The 17596-nt window shown below is 29.9% G+C and overlaps 2 protein-coding genes across 3 annotated transcripts in view; both read right to left on the bottom strand.

Annotated features, from left to right (window-relative positions):
- LOC105165631 (trihelix transcription factor ASIL2) overlaps positions 1–215 on the bottom strand; it is a gene marked incomplete in the record, with an annotated part of 4142 nt that extends 3927 nt beyond the window's left edge. Inside the window, 1 exon segment of the mRNA XM_020694492.1 lies at positions 14–215. Within this exon segment, the coding sequence (XP_020550151.1) occupies positions 14–45 (32 nt within the window).
- Positions 5931–10869, bottom strand: LOC105165630 (protein LIGHT-DEPENDENT SHORT HYPOCOTYLS 10). 2 transcript variants are annotated; one of them, XM_020694478.1, is made up of 3 exons: positions 10755–10869; positions 10122–10653; positions 5931–6157 (listed from the first exon to the last, which is right to left on the bottom strand). In XM_020694478.1, exon 2 carries the CDS (start codon positions 10651–10653, stop codon positions 10135–10137), a length of 519 nt encoding a protein of 172 aa, XP_020550137.1. In that variant the 5' UTR covers positions 10755–10869; the 3' UTR covers positions 5931–6157; positions 10122–10134. The 2 variants fall into 2 exon arrangements, with proteins under 2 accessions (XP_020550137.1, XP_011083008.1); XM_011084706.2 differs by having other exon boundaries at positions 10122–10836.

The raw sequence follows: 17596 nt of genomic DNA, 5'->3' as shown, positions 1-17596 counted from the left end.
GGTAGTCATTGACAGGGGAGGGGAGGTTGTGGGTTGTGAAGACATGTCGGCGGTGTGCGGCGGAGGTGGCGGTGGTATTTTCAAACAGTGTGTGTGCGTATTTGGGCTTTGAAAATTGGAGGACCGGTTCGAGGCCTTGTCACCGGTAAGCGCTTAACCGAAATAAAAAACAAATTCCTTTTTGATTTTCTTTTTTCTTCAACAAATAATATATACTGCAGTACGACCACACTCGATATATATATTTAAAATTTTAAAATAATATATTATTGCCGTATTCACATACTCCATATATATATATTTAAAATTTTAAAATATATAATATTTGTGACCAATTCAATACGTGTATAAATAAAAATTCATTTCATAATTATATAAATATATTTTATTAATTAGATAATATAATGTAATCCCGATCAGAGGAAAAAATAATTTGAAATAATATAAGTAAAAAATTCAATATATTAATATTTTTAATTAATCAATATATTCGAAATAAACAAACACGTAAGACATTATTGTTTAAAGTGGACTACCTAATTATATTTATAGAACTTAAATTTACAATCTTTTAACTGCAAAACCTCAATTTCACCGCTCGATCAACGCGGTTTATACATAATATGTGTGTGTATATATATATATTCTGATTTTGAGTATTTAAGGCAAAGGGGAGGTGGGATTTTGGAGGGAACAACCTAAAATCTCATGACTTTAGAGTTTTTCCACATACACACTAACTATTCATCATTTACTTAAAAATATAAATATTAAAATCATCCAAGTATTTTTTTTCTCACAAACGACAATTATGATACTACAATACCAATTTTAGTGTTATGTCAATAATACATCTTAAGTTGATTTTCTATTTCTTTGTTGCTTTTTTTTTTTGTTTTCTTTTTAAAAAATATAATGTGTTGGTGATATATATATAATCATAATATATTTTAAAATATAAAATATTATCTATATATACATACAAAACAACGTGTCACGACAGCTAGTATTCATAAATGCTGATAGTCCCTTTAAGCTCTTTCCATATCACAATAGAATTTGTTAAACTTAATTATTTAATTTTAAAAATTATAAATCATCCATGGTGGAGAATATCCAATATTATTATTTAATCTAGAAATATTAAATTTTAGATTATTCGTAAATGATTATTTTATATTCTAAAATTTAAATTGTAAAATTATTTATTTATTTATTTGTAGAATTATTTATTTATTTATTCTTTTTAAGAAATGCAATCTCCCATCCCTGCAGCACTACTATGATTTAAGATAAACTATAATGAGTTATCTTGAAATTTAATATAATTACAAATTTCTTTATTATTTACAAAATTACCTCTATTTTTTTTATTTTAACGGCCGTCTAATAGTCAGCCAAATTCATTATTTTTCATTAGTTTTTTTTTTTTATTTTTTATAATGAATTGACTAAATTGTCTTTATCAATTATAAATTATAATAATTTTGAATTTTGAACTAAGAGGATAATTTTTTCTTTAACAATTTTCTAAATTCTTCCGTCTATACAGTCCGTTTTATATATATATAATTCTTTTTTAAAAAATAAAATTCTAAATCTCAATTAAGAGATTATATAATTTTACAAATATAATAAAAATTATTGTAATTTTTTAAATATTTGAGAAGAACTTGTCATAATTTACCCATAAATAGATGGGTTCAGGACAATATACCTATGACTTAAGCCCGTAAAGGGATGGGCTTCTATTAATTTTATAACTCCACATTAGAAATATTTGAAAACGATAGCCCTTGATCCCTTTTCTTGTTTCTTTTTTTTTTTTTTCCTCAAAGAATTAAAACTTAAATAATTAAATTGTTGTGACTACTCCAATTAAATAAATATAAAATCTAATTACAAATCCCTTTTAAAAATATAAATTACACTTTTCCCTGAAAAGTTTCAGAATTTATATTTACACTCCATCTAAAAGTTTACTGCTTATACATGATCTTCTTTTTTTGGTTTTGGACAATCAATGCTGACATTAGTTAAAAAAGAATTACACAAATTTTCAATTTTACCTCTTATTTAATATTTTTATGTAATAATTTTATCATTTTAAAGCAAAAAATATAATGATGTTAACCTCATTCCGCATATATATATATATATTATATAATTCTTTATACGTATAAAAATATATTTGAAAATATTACATAAGGGATAAATTAAAAATGTATATATTTTTTTTGCTAATGTCAGTATTTTTAGTGAAAATCCTAATGAAAGGATGTTAGGTAAATTGAGAATTTTCGGAGGGGTGTAAATGTAATTCAAAACTTTTTGGGAGAAAGTGTAATTTCACATTTTTAAAGAGAGTCTAAATATAATTAACCCAAAATATAATTGCTTTTTAAGTTATTATTGCTTATTTAACATATCTTTACAGTTACATCACAATCAATTCAATCAATAAACTAGTGATCGAAATTAAATATTTATAATTAACTACCAATTATAATTAAAATAAAAAAATAAATATTATTATAATAGAATATCAACATATGTATGGACGAAATGCGAAACCGTAATATTATAAACATGGGGGCCAGCTTTCGTAGTAGGAGTTAGGCTAAATTTCATTTTATCTCCTTGTATTTTTTTATTTTTAAAATAACTAAAAACTTCTATGTATTTTAGAAATAATCTAAAACTCCTCTATAATTTAATAAATTCATCAAATTTTAATATTTTACTTATATATAAGTTAAATAATTTATTAAATTTGAATTTTTTATTTTGAGTTTAATTGATTAAATCTGACGTTGATTATATAATTAACGAAGATCCAATAATCTTTAAAATAAGAAAATAATATATATTAAGTAAGGGTATAATAGTTTTTTTTTTTCGATAAAGGTAAATTTCATTAAGTGTAAAATGTACAAACTATACAATTATATGGCTGAGTATGTGTATCATGGAATTCGCCACAATCTATACAATGCAATCGTACTAATTCTATTAGGTAGCTCAGCACTAAGTATGCATAGTCTAAATTCATCTAGAATAAGGCGAGTAAGAACCGATGCGTCTTGCTCCAATTGTTGACGTTTTCTACGATTCCGCTCCTACCAGATGTGATGAACCAGAGATGCCAAAAGATTTCAATATGCCGCATTAACAACATGCTTTTCCCGCCATCAATTTTCATAATTTATGATTAAATGCATATTATAACTAAAATTTAAAATTAGCCCCATGCTTAAGTATTAATGAAATAACTAAAAATTAATTTAACAAAAATAATGGATAATTAGATGAAAAAACAATTGTGTTGGATTTAGAAGCTATAAAACCGTCACTTTTGACCATAACGTGATTCTTGTGTAATTCAATTCAAAAGTGATTATTAAAAAGAGAGTCCAACTCTACAAGAAATTAGGTTCGTACTTGAAACACATTTAATATGTTCGATTGTAGGACCAAATGCTTACATTCATTTCCCACCAATACATTTTCAGTTTAATTCAAATTATTAATATTTAAATGAAATTTTAATAATTGCATTGGCACTATAAAAACAATTAAGATTAGCAACACAAAACATAGTCATAATTTTACTATTGTCACTAGTAATAACTATTTAGTGGTAAAAATTATTATTTTGTCATAATTATAAATGTTATAATTTTAATAGTCATATTTATTTTGTGGAAACTATTATTAATAAAAATTAGTTAAAAAAAGTTCCATATAATAGTGATTATAAATAATTAGGAAGATATCACTATTAAAAGCCCATGAAGCCGCCCCATTCAATTTAGGTCACTATTTGGGCTGATCCAGAGTGGGCCTGGGCTCCTAACTTTTACTCCTCCACACGCATCAATTAAGCCCAATCAAGCTGGATTCATGTATGCTTTATATTTAAAACTAGCAGTCGTGGTATGCTGCTTTTTTTTTTAAATAAAATAAATATTTTTTTTATATTTTAAAATATATTATAAATAAAATAATATATATAAACTAATATATTATTTAAAAAATAAAAATAAAAATAAAACTAACTTCAATTATTATTGACACAATAAAGATTGGTGTGTCACTAGTTGTGTTAAAATAACGTGGAGTCATTTTTATAAAAAAATAATTATTATAATTATTTTGTAAAATTATAATTGTCAAATTTAAAAATTAGTGCGATAGTGTCATAAACGGTTATTTGTAAGTGTAGAGGCCTTTTTATGTTAGTATAGACGTTGCAAAATTATGGCAAAAATCATTGTAAATTTGCAACGGAATATCCATGAAACTTCCGTTGCTATAAGACTGTCTTTCTGTAGTGGGATACAAGCAGAATATGAAGAGAATAAAAGCTGTATAACATTTATGTATTTAGGAATAATATAATAGACACAATATTCTACAAATTTCCAAAGTTTCTTAAACAAATTTAGAAAAGAATAACTAAGAGTAACGGTGTACATTAGGCTCATATTTTATTTTATTTTATTTTTGTCAACTTAATCTCACCATAAAAAATTGACGAAACTTAGCATGTGTTCGTTAGTTTACCTGCTGAAAGGGCCTAACACGATGAAAGCCTAAATTTTTATAAAAAAAAATTGAAGTAAAGAATTTAAAATGACTATTTTAAAAAGTATGGAATGAATATTGTATATGGTATAGTTGGGACGAAAATTACAATGTTGTCTAGCATTTTAAGTAGAGGATCAAACAAAGCTCAAGCATCTAAGTTAACTCTTCCTATCTACTAATTTCAAATTCTAATACTTAAAGGTTATATTGTAATATTGTTTTATGATTATAGCAGACATCTATCTAAACTATTATAAATGAACATTTTATATGGTATTAATTTTTGAATACTCAAATCTACCCTTTAATACATTATTTTTTTTTAAAAAAAAATTTGGTCAAATTAATAATTGTAATATATTTTAATAATCTCATAATTATACTTTTTTCCTCTTAACTATCCACTACTCCGCATTTATCTCTAACCTTACTTCTCCATATTTATTACAATTTATAAATATTATAAGGTTGTTCTTTTCACAAACTTATTTTTTCTCATCATATCACACCAAGGTTCTTTTTATATGATCGTGGGAATCACGTGCGACGATAACTATTATATATATATATCGTCTAAGTAGCTTAAATATATTTTTGGTCCTGTAATTTTGACACTTTGGTATTTTTATCCTCTATCTTTCTAGGATTATAAAAATGTTATATATTTTTCTGATGTTTCATAATTTTGGTCCTTTTGGTGCCAGATTTTGCAAAAATTGCAGGAACAAATCATGTGCGCTACACGTGGTTAATTTAAATTGGAGCTTTTATTTTGATTAGTTCACTTTTGTCAATATGGATGAAAAATTAAAAAAAAAAATGACATGGCGCATGATTTATGCCGACAAGTTTTACAAAATCAGCACCCGAAGGACCAAAAAATTGTGAAAATGTCAAAAAGTTATAGGACACTTTTGGCCCATAGAAAAATATAAAGGATAAAAATATTAAAATTGCAACGGGCACATAATTTATTCTTGCAACTTTTGCAAAATTATTTGTTCTTGCAACTTATACAAAATCAGGCACTAGAAATATAAAGGACCAAAATATCAAAATCGCAAGGGGCACATGATTTATTCTTACAACGTACTTTTGCAAAAATTAGACACTAGAAAGACGAAAATATCAAAAAATTACAAGAATATTTTACTACCCAGAATGATAAAAGATAAAAATATTAAAGTGCCAAAATTATAGCACAAAAAATATACTTAAGCCTCGTCTAAGTAGAAATTCCACAACTCAAAACTTGCCATAAACTCTCATGTAATTTTTCTATATATATATATATATGTATATATCATTCGAAAGAGCAAGAATTGACAGGAGAAAGCGAGAATGGAAATAGAAAATTACAACAATACAGTAAATGAGCAGACAAACATATGGGAGAACGTATGTTCTTACAGGACTTAAAAGAAATCCTCAAACAGCTGCCAAATGCGGAATGCAACGTACGTAACATATGATGAGTTATTTGGTGCAAAAACATTTTCGACCACCGGAAATTATGCTGCTCCATGCACACACATATGCCTCCTCCTCCTCCTACCACCACATCTTCCTGTTAAGAAATTAAACCAAACTTCCATATTAACTTAATTATTACACTGCTTGGAGGATCTCTTTCTAACAACATATGATCAAAGTTTTGATGTACGATGTGTAACTAGAATGACACTACCTATATCTATATATGCACCATTGAGATATTATTGCATTTATGAAAAAATTTAGCTTCGGATATAAATATATATACATACATATATATATAACCTTTTGTGATATAGAGGTGAAGGACAAATGTATAACCTTATAAGTTATAGGATTAAAATGTCAAAAATATATAATTATAGGATTAAACATGCAATTAAACCTATAAATTAGCTAGATCTTTGACAACTTGATCTTCATGAAGCTTTACATACTAATATGCTTTATGACAAGTTAAAACACAAATTCAGAAGCTCGATCAGCATTAGCTGGTTCCAAATCTGCAAAACACTACAATATTCTATATAATGTGTACAAATGGAGGGCCTAGCTCATCATATCACAACAACTTAATGTTTGATTCTAATTTCCACTATCTTTGTTATCAAGAAGGAGCTCAGTCATAAATCCATCCCTAAAAGAAAAAAGCTTTACTGGTGATGGATATCGGTATCTAGTAATAACCAGAATATGACGAAATTATAATTTTAGTCTCATCGGATAAGGGGTTAACACTTTTAGTTTTCTGCTTTACGAGATTTTTAAAATGGTTCCGAAATTAAAAAAAAATCGACACGTTTAGTCTCATGTCTAAGTTTTCCTCAAAAAATTATAGACAACAAGAACACATGCAATGTCCATGTCCATTAATTGTGTGTGCAACCAAGCTAACGAATACACGCATTGCATTTGTGTTTGCCATCTATTTTTTGACGGAAACTTGAATATGAGATTAAATATGTCGAGTTTTTTAAATTTTGAAATCATTTTAAAAATGCTGTTAAAGATAGAGGAGTAAATATGTTTTATTTTCTAATTTTAGGACCATTTTAAAAATTTTATAAAACAGAACACTAAAAGTATTGAATCACATATTTTAATGCAATAGGTAAAGAATATGTCGAAGATTAATGTTAACTATCAGTCAAACATGAAGTGCACGGAATCTCAAAACCATGTAAAGGAGAACAATTCGGGAAAAAGCATCAGACTGAAAGTTAACTTCAAATTAAGTTATTGAAAGGTGCAGATGCTGATTTAATGGCGCCTCACATAAACCCTAAGGGAAACCCCTAATTTGTAGGTCTATGGACCAAAACAAGAATGTTACATGATCAAACATGGAACATATGTGATCAACAAAAGTACAAATTAAGAGGGTTTGTTTGACATACGTTTTAGGGTTAATAATTACACTTACCCTCTCTAAAAATGTAAAATTATACTTCCCCTCAACGAAGTTTCAAAATTGCACCTACACCCTTTCAAAAATTCGCTGTTTACATACCTAACATCCTTTTGTCAGATTTTGGACGAAAAATACTGAGGTTAGCAAAAGAATTACATAAATTTTCAAATAATAATTTGTACTTATAAACAGAAAAATATTGATATTTACCCCACTCCACTAAGGATACTACAATTTCTCTTCCCATCATGCCCCACTAAGGTAGCAAACAAAGGGCAACCCGACTAAACCATGACAACAGGTATGTAAACATAATCTTGATCAAAAGTTTAAGACAAACCACTAAGTTCTAACAAGTGATTGTAATAATCTAACGTCAAGAATATTAATTAATACCTAATTGATATTTCATTTTCCTACAATTAAGTCCTTGTAATTCTTTCAATACCCTACTCATTGTGGGGGCAACATTATACTCTTGCCACATTAGTCCTAGCTATATATTTCAATCTTCCTCAGGTATGATTAAATGTCCACTACTCGATGATGAAAAGGCGAAAAAAGGGAAATAATGCAAATTATATTCTAAACTACTGTCGAGTAATTGTAGAACCCAAAATTTTACAAATATCTTAGATACAGTACAAGAAATAACGTTAATAGTAATGACATATATTCTCTGCGAAATTGTGGAATTCGTTGTTAGTGTATATTAGCAACAAATTTAATAAGAATTTTATTTGCTAATTAACTTAATACTAGTTTCAGTATTAATTTTCTTTCATAGCTTTTGAGTTATTTTCTTATAATGATACTATATATCGAATACCGAATTCCACCTTCAACATGCCCACAGCTCTAAATAAGCTCGACGTATTGCTAAATTTCGGTACTTGAGGCCTTATTATATAGCAAATGAAGAAAACTAAATGAGAGACAGACAAGGATGAAGCCTCAAAATTGATGTATGTAACCCAGTTTCTGCACTGCAGAAAAAGAATCAAACCATGCACATCATTCTTGCAGAATAAAGAATTGTAAAGCTGGGAATAATAATAATTAACCTCAAGAACTTTAGAATGGTTTTTTTAAATGAAAAATAAATAAATTAAGCATTAGGACAAACTTGAATAATTGTGATGTCCCACAGAATCTGAACAGACAGTGAGGCAATCTAGTAAAGATGGTAAGGACAATTAACCATAGAGATATTTCTTGTTTCTGGATTAAAAAAATAGAATTATTTAGTGGGAAATACTGCTATTGGGGCTGTTGAACAGCAGAAGATCCATCAAAAGGTAGAATTAAATATGCATTTCTGGTTTCTCGTACACGCCCTACACTGAGGGAATAATGTAATGATGAGACATGAAAGCCCACAAAAAAGACATATATAGATATATGTATGTGTGTATATGTATGCATGGGGACGAAATTAAATACTATAATTAGGTTGAATCGGATTAATGGAATTTTTAACAAAAGTAGGTAAAAAATGATGATAAAAGTGCTGATTCTTGATATAAAACATGCAAATGCGTCCCCCACCCTAAACCCTCTAACACAAATGACAATCTGTGGGGGCAAAAGATCTGCCCACAATCTCAAAAGATGCTGGAAAAATGGAAGGCTGACACGCAATGGAGAGGTACTCAAAATTGGTGGGATCTTCCTATTTCTTGTTTTTTTTTTCTTTTTATTTTGGGAAAAAGTACTTGAAAAGAAAGGCCAAGATCTTCTTTCTACCTGATGTCAGTGACAAAAAAACGTCGACGCCAATAATCTGAGCTAATTAATGTTGTCGTTAATTCCTGAATTGGTGTGGGATCATAATTATTGCATTAACGGAATTTCTAAAAACACTGCATTTTCTTGCAGACAGTTCAGGGTTTGTTTGTGTTGTAAGAGTTTTGTCATGGATGGTTCGAGCTAGGGTTTATGGTGGGGAAATGATGTTAACTCATCGTCAGTGCTCATGTAAATACATTGTCTGTTCTCAATTTGTTTCTATCCCATATATAAACATCTAGACCAGTACTGTTTTTCTTGAAACACAAGAATTCTTTCGTTTCTATTTCTCTTTCGGGATTATTTACAGTCCTTGTTCTTGTTCGTCTTCTTGGATTAAGATCTGTAACAGAGATATATACACTACCAGAAAATAATTCAATAACTACGAGAAGAATTGATTCTAAAATCAGTATCGAGCTAATTAACAAAGAAAATTCTTACTAAATTCATCGTTAATTTATATTATTTAATACAAAAAATTTACTTACCAATAAATTTAAGAATAAATTATTTAAATTCTTGCTAAATTCATTGTTAAATTCGTTAGCAAATAAATTTCTTATTAAATAATGTAGATTATCAATGAATTTAATAAGAATTTTCCAAATTAATTTGTTCGGTACCGACTTTAGCATCAAGTTTTCTCAAACTTATTGAGCCATTTTCTCATAGCGACAGCCATTTTCTTATAATGACAACCTCGTAAAGACCTGAACCTTGATACATAATGGAAATACATACATGCAATCAAGGCAAAAATAGTGTATATATAACCAATCGACCGATCCCAGTTGAAGTCATGTCGAATTAAAAGATAAAGGGAGCATCAATTTACCTGGAAATTGGAATCAGGAGAAGGGCATGGAAGAAGAGTGGGATTCACCATCAGGCTTTCCAGGGCCTTTCTTCTTCTTCTTCTTATAAGGGATCCCTCTTGCCTTTGCCTGACACTCCTTCACTTCCCTCAAGTAAATCCTTATTGCACCACTAGCAAAGGGGTTGGTCTCCGGCGATCCGCCGTTCTCCTCGTAGGCGGCGCGCAGCCTCCCAATAAGGGCATCCAGGCTGCCCCACGCCTGCCGCAGCGGACACGTACAGGGCGCCGGCGGCTCAGGCTGCCCGTAAAAGATGCAACCCTGCAAGTGAACCTTAGTCTTACCGAACTGATCCAAATACCTCAGGAAATCCAGCACGTGGTTGCTGTTGCACTGGGGCAGCGCCACCGGCGGGCGCTGGTTCTTCAAGAACTGCCCGAAAGTGTTCCAGTCCCGCCTCTTCTGCGACTCGTAGCGGCTGGGGGCGGCGGCAGCGGCGGCCGGATCGCCGCCGGAGGGCGACCCTTCTGCCAAATCTTTCCCTCTCTCCATCTGTAAAAACTCCAAGAAATTTTGTTTATCTCAGGTCGATGCTAAATAAGGTAAGGTTAAAGGAATAGGGGGAGCAGAGATAGGCAGATAAAGAAGATCACATCAGAGAGGCTACTGAGTTGACATGCAATGGGCCACCATCGCAGTTGCTTTCTGCTTCTTTCTTCACCATTTTTGGTAGTATTGCTAATTTTCTGCCTTTTTTTTATTTATTACTACCTTATTAATCCCTAACTATACGTTTTCAGGTAGCCGTTCGCCATACCCCACTCAGACATTGATGACTTTCATTAACAAAAAAAAATATGTGAAGAAACAACCACTGCTTATTTGGTTCAATAGTTTTTTAGAATAAGGTACATTGGCACATCTTAAAATTATAATATATTATGAGAATATTGTAATTTTAGTTTTGTAAATATGAGAGTAATTTTAAGGCATGATTACATTTTTGTTTTCTGTGATTTGATATAATTATGTAGAATTTCTTGTGATTTAAAAAATTATATCTAGTAATCATAAGGTTTGCACTAATTTAACAAATAGTTCTTTCCATTAGTTAAAATTCACGAAATTTATTGGTATTAACAAAAAAAACTAAATGAAATTTGATACTTACCCGTGATTAACTTATTCCAAGTCAAAAAAACAAAAAAAATCCTGACTTATAAAGGTGAAAATATGCCTCCTCAATGCATTAATATGTGACGATGTATAAGGATAATTTGATTATAAAAAAATTTATTTGATTTGCAGTAAATAAGTAGTAAGATAAGTGAGGATAAATATGAATTTTTATCTTATTTTTTTTTTAAATAATATCAGCGAATTCGATAGATTTTGACTAACAAAGGAACTTATTTGTTAGATAGACGCAAACATTATGAGTGCTCGATATAAAATTTTCAAACACAGAAGTTTTTATATAATTACATCAAACCTCAAGTGAGGGGGTGTAATTATCCCTAGTTTTGATTTTGTATGAATTCATTTCGATCGTCACATAATTTTGAAGACAAAAATGATAAGAATTTAAAATGGAAGGAAAAGTTCATCGCGACATGCATATGACAAGGTCAATTAGGTGTACTTTTTCATTCATTTTAGAAAATTTTGATCATCTTTTCCTAAATGTGTGAATTTTATAAAATTATAGGACAAATATGTTAAAATAGATTCGTATAAAACTAAAATCGCAGCCCCAATACTTTAATGATTTAAAAGTTGCACTTTCCCATCTAATTACAAAAACGCTCTTTCTCAATTATAAAATTATAAGTATAGCCCTTAAAACTATATAATTGTAAGTACCAGCCCGCCCCTACGCAATAGCTAACTTTTATACAGATACCCCGTGAAGTATATTACATGATTAACACACCTCAGAGGGTGCACCTATAATTTTATAAATGTTTGAAAGTGTTTGTGTAATTAGATCTAATATCAAGAAATCTCAACGTAATTTATCTATTTTTTTGTTCTTGAAATATCTTTATTTTTTTGAAATATTATAAAAAAAAAGATCATGGTGTGCTATATATACAAATATATGCGTGTTTATATATTTATGCACACATTTATGCCATTACGTAATCTGATAGCATATATATTTTGATGAGCACTATTAATTAATTAAATATTTTACCAAAATAAATTTTAAAAATAATTAATCAAATTATAACAATTTTTTTTAATATTTTCTATGAAGCAGTTTAAACCCAAATCCTAAAAGATTGTTGAAACATATTCCATATAGACAGAATTAAGGAAATTCCAGTTTCACACAGATGGTAAAAAATAAATAAAAAAGAAACAGGAAATTGAGTAGAGGTGTTCCTGAATGATCTGCAATTATTATTTGTTGTTTTTGTCAATACTATGATCCCCACTACTGCATACAAATAACCTCAAAAGAAATATTATTCCCACTAGTTGACAATTTGTAATCTTCATAAGTATCTCCCAGCCACTGACTGCCAATAGCATATATATATATATATAAATACACACACTATGTATATATATATATATATTATATATGGGATGGATGACTTGTGTTTGCATCTTGAGTAGCTACAGTTTGGCGTTGATTCATGATTTGATTTGCTTTCTATGACTCGTTAGTTTTTGTTTTGTAAAACTCGTCGTCATGATAAGTTGTTTTTGTGTATACAATAAATGATTTTTATATTTTAAAATATATTATAAATATGAGCGAAATATATAAATCAACATATCATATTTAAAAAATAAATAAAAAGCTAATTTATCAATTAAACTTTGGGAAGTTGAACGAGTTAGTCATCTTATCAATTGAAAAATATTTTTGAGATCATAAAAAATTAGTGCAGCAGTGTCAAAACTATTATTTTGTGTTTACAACACTTCTTTTTTTATTATTATTATTATTTATCATAGTGTAGATAATTCTGCACAATATCGAATATTGATTATTTGTTTAGAAAATTGCATTTTACGTTCCATATATCCTCTTTGCGATTCTGGTCTCATTATATTTGAACTCATTACATTGTATCCCATAACTCCAAGAAGCTTGCAATTTTAGAATTAAGGTTGTTTTCGTAAAAGACTTAATTAATGAGGTTAAGGTTTGGAAATTAAAATCATAAATTTTTTGGAATTATGGGATATAATGTGATGAGCTAAAAAATAAAGGGATTTAATATTGTAAAGGAACTAGTTTGTGCGACGTAAAAATGTAATTTTTGTTTTATCTGTTCATTTATACTATAAATACTGATGTAAGATCTAATTAGACCAAGTATTTTAGGTTTTCGAATTCTAAATCAGGTCCAAAGATTATTTTTGGCACAGAGGCCGCGAGCACAGTATTGTAAAGACTTCACTCATAGCCACTCGATTTTCAAGTTAGTAAGATTGTTTAATTAGAGGTTAAGCTTGTAGTTAGGGAAAGTTAGCATCGCAAAAGACTTACGCTTGTGGCGTTAGAGAGCATGTATTAATTAGAAGTATGGTAAAACATACGATTTCACGTAAATAATTGATGCCATTATGATGAAATGATTGTAATAAATTCGTACATACTTTAAATTTGGATTGAATTGAGATTTGGACTAGTATAATTTGAATGTAACAGGCCCAAAAATAGAGCCTGTTAATATAAATCAACGAGAAAGTATTCAATCGTTTTAGGGTATTCTGAAAATATTTTAGAGAAATACATTTTGAGATTTTGTACTAGCAAATGTAGTGTAGAGTATGAAAATGATTTCTGTAAGAGATAGATACTAAGACTAATATATTCAACTCTATAACGCCCACGCACAGTCCAGACGGGATGGGGGCCGGTGGCACGCGTGTGGGAGTTCTACAAGTCCATAAAAATGTTAAATTTTGGACTTAATATAAGGAGATCATTTCTTTAAAGGATTTTCAATATGGGCTAAGAGTGAACTTTATATCTTACAACTCTACTTCTCTATATACTTCCAGAACTCAACTCAATCCTCAAAACTTTCCATGTGGGATAATAATACATTCTCATTCTCTTTTACCATCTAATATATGAATTTATTTTAATTAATATCCAACTTATTAAATTAAAGTTGTATCAAATTGACATTTAATCGTATCAATTACAACACAAGCATCATAAACTATTTGGATTAAATGCAATTTTGGTTGTGTAACTATAGCCAAATTCTATTTTAGTCTTTAACTTGTTAAGATTTGGATTTGGTCCTCTATGTATTTTAATTGCTCAATTTTGGGACTTTTTTCGCTGAAAAATATCCATTTTCGCCCCTAATTTCACCGCCACCTTCTTTTTAAAAATCTGCCGCCGTCACTCAAGATTGCCGAGAGCCACATATACTATTTGATTTCCTGATCAAGACGAACAAAACCCCTCAATCAATTTCAGTTTCGATCACCACAAAAACTGCCGCAGCCTCTTCGCGTCTATTCGCCGCGGTCCGTACAAACGGCGGTCACGAACCACCACAGTTCGACTCGCCTCTTCCTTGCGAGTCTAACGAGATAAGTCCCAGCTATTTTCATCAACGTGGTGCGGAGATCCAAGAATTTGAAGTTCACGGCCACCGTCCGAACGATTCTCGATCGCACCCCTCTTTTTCCGCCTCTTTCTTTCTAAAAATTTACCGCCATCACTCAAAATTACCAAGAGCCACATATACCGTTCAACTCCCCAATTCAAGACGAGCAAAACCCCTCAATCAATTTCAGGTTTCAATCACCACAAAGACTGGGCTTTTACCTTCACCACCGCAGCCTCTTCGCGTCAATTCGCCGCGATCCGTACGAACGGCGGTTGCAGACCACCACAGTTCGACTCGCCTCTTCCTTGCGACTCTAACGAGATAAGTCCCAGCCATTTTCATCAACGGTTGCAGACCATCATAATTCGACTCGCCTCTTCCTTGCGACTCTAACGAGATAAGTCCCAGCCATTTTCATCAACGTGGTGCAAAGATCTAAAAATTTGAAGTTCACAGCCACCGTCCAGCAGACTGAACCAAATCCAAATCCTAACAAGTTAAATGACTAAATCGAGATTTGACTATAGTTAGACGACCAAAATTGCATTTAATGCTAAACTATTTACATGAGCAGTAAATACATCATAACAAAAACAAGTTATGAACCATAAAATATGAAGTGCTAAATTTAATGCATCAGTATTCACTGCTAAAAAAAACAAATCATTAGCCATAGAAAAAATTCATCCCATGTTGTGATTGATTTTGCGTCATATTTGCGACAGTACCCAAATGCCCAAGAATTTCGCAGAATTTATCGCAAACTTTTGGTGAACTTTTGCAGCGCATATTTATTACAAACTTCGTTACAAAATTTAGAAAAATTGCCCTACACTCACAGCACACGTGAAACATGCTCAACTTACTCCTAAATTTTCTCGTCCCTTTCCTATCAAAAGAAAGAAGAGCAAGTAGTCAAAAACAGATCATACAATCTTGAGATACTCTTGCATACTTTTGATCACTTGTTGCATGAATTCTTATAATTCTTCACATGGTCGCTTAATATATATATTTAGTGACAATTTAAAAATTTTATTTTGTATTTTGTCGTTAATATAATATTTTTTAGTAGAGAGATTTGAAAATATATGTAAATTATTTACATAAAAATCAGCCGAACTTCAAATTTTTTATTGAACATATGAATTTATTTAATTTCAGTATTTAATAAAAACATGCGCGAAGCTTACCGGAGTTCAACTCCATAAGGGGTCAACGGGTTCAACTGAAGATCCTAAGGGAATTGAAGGGACCAACTTGCAAAACACATTAGCGCTCGTACGCTTAAATTAATATCATTCTGAGCTAGGAATCAAGCAAAAACATATTGAATTTGCCTAATAATATGCAGAATATAGTATTTGGTTATTATACATGAATTATTAATTGTGTTTAGTAACAATTTTCTACAAAATAATAGCAATTATTAAAATCATGAAATTTAATATTTGATAAAATAAAAATTATTGTAACTAAATATAAATTGTAAGAAAATGACAAATTTTAACAACCAGGTGGGCTTTTGTGTTAACTAGAGACTAGGATGAACTTATGGAATCCCCACACAAGCGCCCCCGCCTGTCCCGCCCCGTTCGAGCTCTGGTATTAAGGCGAACGACTCAATCTTTGTATTATCTTTTTACATAAATTTTGAATAATTCAGAATTTAAATTTTTTATAATATCAAGACGTTTTTTAACAGTTCCTAAACGTTTTCAAACGTAACGATTTTTGGTTTAAATTTTAGATTAATAGTAAAGACTTTATAAATAGAGTAGGCTGAAAGGAGATAGATAAACACTTTTGAGAAATTTGCTTCTTTCTAAACTCTCCCGGATTTGGTATTTCTTTCTCAAACTCCCGTTACCGCTATTGATCGAGGAGGAGTCCGACATGGTACAGCATAATAATCTTATCTTGAAAAAATAACGTAGCATGCAGTGCACTTGAAAACAGGACGTCTAATTTCTATACAACTCGTAATTAACTAAATTTAAATTTACTATTTTGTTGTTTGAGCGGAAATTACAAATTTATTATTTCATTTTTTGCTCCTAACTGTTTGTTTGCTAATAATCTTCAATCTTTTATATTCCGAAGTTTCATTTTTTCTCAAACACCGTACTTGACATATTATAGTTTCCAACAGCTTGATGTGCAGTTGGGGTACATAGATCTGAATATCATAAAGCAACAGCGAGCATCCGATATTCACTGTTGCTAGCTGATCAATCGTATACTTTAGGGCTGTCATTTCAGATGGAATTGGAATATTGGCTTAGTCCCCACAACATTTATGGAAACTGAGGCTCTACATATACACTTTGGGCCATTTTCTTCAAGTATCCCACTCCTTTTGTTTTGATAGCCCAGTAATTTACATATGATTATTAATATTTTTTATTATTTAATTTCTTAATATTTTTATAATATTTGAGGAGATTATATAATTCTTAAACAAAGATTTGGCACTGTTCACTTTTTTCTTGATGTGTTTGATTTAAAACAATTTTGATAAATTGTAAAAAATCGAAGGATGAAAAAATTTGAAAAATTGTCCACTTAATCATAAAACTTTTTAAAAATATTTTAGGAAAAGAAGTAACATTATAATTTCTATTCTACAAAGGGTACTTTTTGTTAGTTTATAAAAAAAAAATTAGATAAAAACCTAACGGACAATAACAAGAATGAACTACTTGTTGGACAGCCATTAAAATTAGGAGAATATTGATACAATATTTGTAATTATATCAAATTTTAAAAAAGTTTATTATAACTTCCATTGATAGATTCACATGTAAAATTTATACATATAAAATTATAATTATTTGAGGCCTAAAGTTCGAAAATCACGAAATATTTTCCTTATTTAAAAGTGCACATCTCGTGTTTGGGTT

This window comes from Sesamum indicum, linkage group LG6 (genome assembly GCF_000512975.1).
Source record: "Sesamum indicum cultivar Zhongzhi No. 13 linkage group LG6, S_indicum_v1.0, whole genome shotgun sequence".
NCBI classification, from domain to species: domain Eukaryota; kingdom Viridiplantae; phylum Streptophyta; class Magnoliopsida; order Lamiales; family Pedaliaceae; genus Sesamum; species Sesamum indicum.
The sequence above is the reverse complement of the archived record's forward strand: the minus strand, read 5'-3'. Positions and strand labels throughout refer to the sequence as shown.